General features: G+C 43.5%; 1 protein-coding gene across 1 annotated transcript; it reads right to left on the bottom strand.

Moving 5' to 3' along the window:
* Positions 1-471: 471 nt before the first annotated feature.
* Positions 472-2,357, bottom strand: LOC119735034. Its single transcript, XM_038208723.1, has 3 exons — positions 2,249-2,357; positions 1,152-1,572; positions 472-949 (listed from the first exon to the last, which is right to left on the bottom strand). Exons 1-3 carry the CDS (start codon positions 2,355-2,357, stop codon positions 472-474), a joined length of 1,008 nt encoding a protein of 335 aa, XP_038064651.1.
* Positions 2,358-6,572: the final 4,215 nt, after the last annotated feature.

Genomic DNA, 6,572 nt, shown 5'->3' with positions numbered 1-6,572 from the left:
TTCTTTTTCATTCATTCATTTTCATGATGACTTGATGAGTTGGGCCCAACTGTCCCTGTCGAGCATAGTGTTGGAAAGAGATGGACCACTCAGACCAGTTTATAGCTTGATGGATGTTTTCAGGGTCATGTTTGGACGACCTTTCCGTCGAGGGGCTTCAGGATTCCAGAGGAGAACTTGACTAGCTGGCTCATTATGTCGATAAACGTGACCGGCTAGCCGAAGGCGACGATGTCTGATGGTGGTGGAGATAGGGTGAATGGTTCCATACAGAACAGAGTTAGGGAGATGTTGTTGCCAAGAAACGTTCTGAACAGCCCGCAACATCCGTGTATAGGTACCATCAATTGATGCAGAGATCTTTTTTGGTCAGGGTCCAGGACTCGCAACCGTAGAGGAGGATGGATTCTACTGAGGTCTTGACGATCTTAAGTTTGGTGGACTTGGAGATCGAGGATCTCCATACTTTTGTCAGTGAGAACAGAGCAGCTTGAGCTTTTCTACACTCGATATTATGAGCTGTGCTGGTGATGGGTTGATGACCATGTACTTAGTCTTCTTTGCATTAAGAGAGAGACCAACGGACTTGCAGCAAGCTTCTACTTTGTGGAGGAGAGATTCGGCATCAAGGATGGTATCAGCAAGCAGACTAATGTCATCTGCATATTCTAGGTCGGATAGGTATTGGGCAGGGTGTCTACTACTCCTACGGCGTGAGAGAGTGAGACCATCGGTGACATTTAATGCTGTCCGCAGGGTATAATCCAGAATTATGACGAATAGGTAGGGGGCGAGAATATCACCCTGAAGAACTCCATTGTTGACGGAGAACGAACTAGATTCACCTTCAGGAGTGAGAGCAAAAGCACTTGTATCTTTATACATAATTTTCATAGCATGAATGGTCTCCGGGATACCGCAAGCATGCAGGATCTTAAACATTGTTGGTCTGTCAACAAGTCAAATGCTTTACGGAAAAAGATAAAAATGATGGCACCTTCCTTCTGGTGGTTACAAATTTCCTCAATAAGGCGCCTGAGGGCAAGGATTTGAGAAGAGGTTAGACGTAGAGGCCGAAAGCCACTTTGATTGGGACGGAGTATCTTCTCAACTTCCGGACGAACGCGATTCAGAAGTAGTCGATTGTATACCTTGGTAGCAGTTTGAGAGAGGCTGATTCCCTGGTAGTTGTCTGGGCAGCAGTTTGAGCGCGGCTGATTCCCTGGTAAATGTCTGGGATGGTGAGGTCCCCTTTCTTTGGAACTGGGACGATGCTGGACAGGCCCCATTCTAGAGGGCGGTTACCTTCAAGGGTTGCATTGCAGAACCGTGTGAGATATTTCTTAAGTTTAGGAAGCATCGAAACTTCAATAGGTATGTTGTCCACACCAGAAGCCTCGCCAAGCTTCACTTGTTTAATGGCTATGTTGACCTCTGTTTCGGAGAATTTGCCAGTTCGGATGTAAGGGTTCGGAACAAAGACGGGATCAATGGAGACTGGGTCATTGGAGGCATTACCAGAGCTGAGAAGGTTCTCAAAATGGGATTTCCAAGAGGCAAGTCGATCATTATCTTAAATGAAAACGGTGTTTGAACGTTTACCAGAGAGCTGTTTTACCAGTTCCAGGCATTTTGGATGGAATTGGTCGATTCCCGATCGTCAAAAGCACTGAGGATGTTGTTGACTCTGCAGTCTTCTTGCTCGGCATAGACACTGCTGAGGTTGGATTGAGCAGCAGGAAGATTGGTTTGTAAAGAGGTGAGTGCATTTGTTCGAGCTACATTGACTGGTGTAGATGATGCAATGGTATGTGGTCGTTTGGTTTGCGATGGAAGGAGAGACTTCCCAACACTCTCACACACTTTGACGAAAGAGCCATAAGATTGGTCGTCAGGGCACAATGAGGACCACTCATGGGTGATACGGTCCTCAAGAGAGGATGCAAGTTCTTTATCTGAATGCGTTGCAGACCAGTTCAGTCTAGGACGGGCAGTAGGTTTTGTGGAACGAAGACTGGGCCTTATCTTATCACATACTATACGATGGTCGGAGCCAATTGGATCAGATGTTGAAAAGCTTGATAATCTAGGATGCTGTTTTTCCAACGTTTACGGCACAGGATGAAATCAATCTGTGACAGGTACTTGTTAGGTTAACGGTGAGTCCAGAGCTTTTTGGAGGACTTCTTAAATAGTGTGATGGCAATCAAAAGGTTGTTACGATCGAAAACGTCACTGAGGAGCTGACCATTACGGTTGGTAGTAGAGTGGTAGGAGAACTGCCTTGCAACATGAGCGTTGAAGTCCCATCCGATGTCAAGAAGGGCATGTAAGGGGAATGGAGGCAATGGTGTCATTGAGACATTTTGTAGAACCCAGTAATAGACGCCTTATCACTGGTGTTAGTGGGAGAGTAAAAGGAGACAACGTATGTCTTAGGATTGTCTTTAAAGATGGCGAGCATAATTCTGTCGTTGATCTTAGAGATGGACGTCAGCAACGGAAGCAGTGATGTTTGAACAGTTATTGCTACACCACCAACGGCTGCACCTTGTCGATTCCGAGTTGCGGAAGAGGTGAAGATGGTTGATGATCCTAAACTAGAGATTCGGATATCAGGGTCTTCAGGTCGATTCACTTGACAGTGCTCTTGGATGCAGGTAACAGATAAATTGTAGTCACATAATGTTTATTAAGTTCCTCTCTTGATGACAGCGAAGAGAGACTGTGACAATTAAGCTGATCAAAAAAGGATAGTTTTTCTAGGTCAAGCAAGACCCTTCCGGAAACTATTTTTATCAGATGATGCCCTCCCAAGAGGGTTTCGGACGCCGTCGTAATAAGACAAAGTGTCAATAGTTCCGTGAGAGGGCAGATTTGAAGCAGGGGCTTTAACCCTGGTGCTGAAGGCTGAACTCATCATGTTTTTAAGAGGCTGAATACTCAGTGTGACGCCAGGGAAAATGACAATCTCCAAACCACTCTTAAGGAATACCACAGAAAGAAGTACTGCACGCCATCATAACCAGGTGAACAAGCCTATCAACCAAGCCTGCCTATTCCGCCGATACAGATTGTATGTACTAGACTGGAGAGGTCCCTCACCTACAGGAGTCCAACATACAGGTCTACTCATGTAGTTTAGCCGACCAGCCGAGGTCAGGATACCGGGGTGTGGCCACTGCCGTACACAAGTAGTTCAGTGGAGCCATACATGAGCTAGGGTGAACTGTTGGAACTAGTGGTTAGAGCCCCCATAAACATGGGCGGTTGCCCGTCGCCAAAGGTACTATCCATCCAGAACACCCCAACACCCCAATGGATTCCTACAAAACAGAAATCAATACGAACAAAAGGAATTCAATAGGGACAATAACCTTTTCACTACACAATATTCTGCACATAATGAGATATGAAACTGAGTTGATTACAATGAGGAACACAGTACATGCTCCATGCATCTTGCGTGAGATTTGGTCGCACTTAATTTTGGAGCATTTCAATGGCCTTGAAATTCAAAATCAAGGGTTACGTCCAACCATATTGTATTTGTTTTCTAATAAAAGATTGGTCTAACATGGATGACTACTATTACCAGAAAAAATACTCTAAATAAAATGTCTAGTGATTCAGTTAAAACTATAGTGGAATAATACTTTGTACACATTCATGTTCAAAAATTCGGTTCGCTAAGGGAGCGTCTCAAAAGTCGGAACGGGAACGTTCCGTTAGACCGTTCCAGCGGACCGTTCCATATACTACCTTAGACTGATGGGTCTCCTATACCCTAGGTCCTCCCTCTACTGACACTGCAACCCTACTGTTCCACTTCAGTGGGCACCAAGCTTGCTCTAGGATCCTGTCTACTTTGCATCCTCACAGGATGCAACTTCACACTCCATTGAATTCACCTTTTGCTACTTAAGTATTCATTTTCTTAGAGTTTAGGCACTCTCCTGAAGACGGTCAGAGCATACTGACCGGAACGTCGAGTTTATACCTCTGGTTCTTTTCAGAACCATTCTCTTAGTTGAGAAATTATTCGCACATGGTGTTTCCGCAAACCTTTCATTAGTATCTTCACCATGCAAAGCCATGGTCAACTCGAAACTGAAAGAGTGAACGCGAAACTCATCATGCAAGTCAGTTATATTTTTGAGGAAAAACGGGTATAAAGCCTATGGAGAAAGGATTGTGTACAAAGTCTATGGAGAAAAGTGATAACACCCAAAAAAGTGCCACCGCTCACACTGCAAAAGTATTACACATTTTCCAACTCTAGACGTACATACTTTGCCAAAAATCGCTATGAGCAATGCTCTTTTCGATCATATAAAACCGGTAGCGTAATTTTTGGACCGAAGCTAATAGCCCACCTCAAATTTGGAGCCGCAAAATTGTTCAATTTGTTATTTTGAGCTTAATTATATAACATACTGAATATAAACTAAAAATGTCAGATCTATACTCTCATCATTCCAAAGAGAGAACAAACACTCTTTTCCAGTGAAAATTCACTACAGGCCAGCGACACGAGGAATACAGTTGCAGAAAAACATGCTTTTGTCACGGGTATTCTCCCATGTCATGGTTCGATAACCACTGTCATGTAAACAACCGACGATTTCTATTGAACCCTTTCCATTCTGCTGGTTCATGGCGAATGGCCTCACAGGCATTACTAATCACGCATGAAGTCGGCGTTGAAAACTGCGGAATGCAAAATGGTGAAACTACTAGACGTTGACAGATCGCTATGAGTCAGAATTATAAAGAACCAGGCCTATTGCAGACACCAGTATACTCTAAAGTGCATGTCGCCTAGATTTTCGGTGGAAATTCGCTGGAAGAAAACGTGCTAAAAGTTAATGAAATGGGCATGGTAAAAGATGTCCTGTGAAATTATTTCGCCAGAAATTGTATCGTTCGAAAAACTAACGGTGAAGATGTTTCGTGAGATTTGGTGGCACTTAATTTTGGAACAATTTAATGACCTTGAAATTCAAAATCAAGGGTTACGTCCAACTATGTTGTATTTGTTATCCAATAAATGATTGGTCTAACATGGATTATTACTTTTACCAGAAAAAAAAAGAATACTCTAAAAAAACACATGTCTAGTGATTCAGTTAAAACTGTAGTGAAATAATACTTTGTAGACATTTGTGTTCAATAATTCGATTCGCTAAAGCAGCGAAATTCATGAACCTTCATTTGAAATGGATAAATACAAGTTGAGCCTCTCCAGTTAACACCCTCATACAACGATAGTGTCCGCCGAAACTCTAAAATGCCAATATAACGTGAACTGGTATGGATGACGAATGACGGCATCTCCCTTATTAAGGCATAGAGGATCACTTGCATTTATCCGAAAAGGAACCCTCGGAATTATTATGAAAACGTTGACATTGATTATATATAGTATTTGTACCAAACAACCAGTGAAATAACTCCATATGGCAACATCAAAATTAATTGACAGATTTGTGGAGATGAAGAGTGCTGGCATTCACTCATCTTTCTTGTGCATTTCACTGTTTTCACGAAAAGTGTAATTTCAATGTGCTGAAATTTTAACAGGTTAAGTTTAAAACATTCTGCTTGGACTTCATTTGAGTGATGTTATGATGGAGAACAAACGAATACATTATTTATTGTGTGTTCTCCTTAAGTAAAGAATAATAGCTTTGCATAGTGGATCGGCAATGGGGGTTTGTTTACAGTGTTGGAGGACTCAAGGCCGGCCTCGGCCTCGAGGCCGGCCAAGAGGCCGATTTTCATGGCCTCGGCCTCGGCCTCGGGCCTCGGTGAATCGGTCGAGGCCGGCTCGAGGCCGCCCATTTCGGTGTGTTTTCTATTCTAATTAATTTCAATTTTCTACCGTATCAAACCCTCGAGATTCTGCCGCAGTGGGTTCCGTGAAACGAACGCATATACAATCTACGCACGAATGAACTGGAAATGGTTGCGATTGAACGTACTCACGCACGTATAGCATCTTCGCCTAGCCTGCGCTTCAGCTTTCTACGTGCGTGCAAGCGTTATAACTGTTACCGCGTGCCAGACTACATAAGTCTGGCACCAATCCCATCTGCGTACAAGGGCGGATCCAGAACACAATTTTTTGGGGGGGCCAAAAAAAATTGGGTCCCCCAAAAAAGTGGGTCAAAAAAAATACGGCGTGGGGTTCGGGGCCCGCTTAAGGGCCCCGAAAAAAAATCGGATTCTAGATGCTCTGTGGTGCGATCTGAGGCAATTTCTGACCACTTTAACCAATGTTTTTTTGAGGAAAAGATGGTGGTGTACTCATTGCCTGCCTTTATTGCGATGTAACATAAAACAAACAAAATGGTTTCGTTTTTTGGGGGGCTGGCCCCCTTTGCCCCCCCCCCCGGATCCGCCCTTGTATGCGTACAATAACATGTGGTAGTAGACTAGTCTGGTTGCAGTGTTGTACATAATTTTCTCGTTTCGCCTCTGTACCCCGACCTTTAAAGCTATAGTCCATCATTTGTAATTAGTGCATTTTGTTCGTTTGAAGCAACAAAAGTGTTCAAAATCTAATGAAG

The sequence above is a fragment of the Patiria miniata genome, unplaced genomic scaffold (genome assembly GCF_015706575.1).
Source record: "Patiria miniata isolate m_02_andy unplaced genomic scaffold, ASM1570657v1 HiC_scaffold_28, whole genome shotgun sequence".
Lineage (NCBI taxonomy): Eukaryota > Metazoa > Echinodermata > Asteroidea > Valvatida > Asterinidae > Patiria > Patiria miniata.
This window is presented reverse-complemented; position numbering and strand designations above follow the sequence as displayed.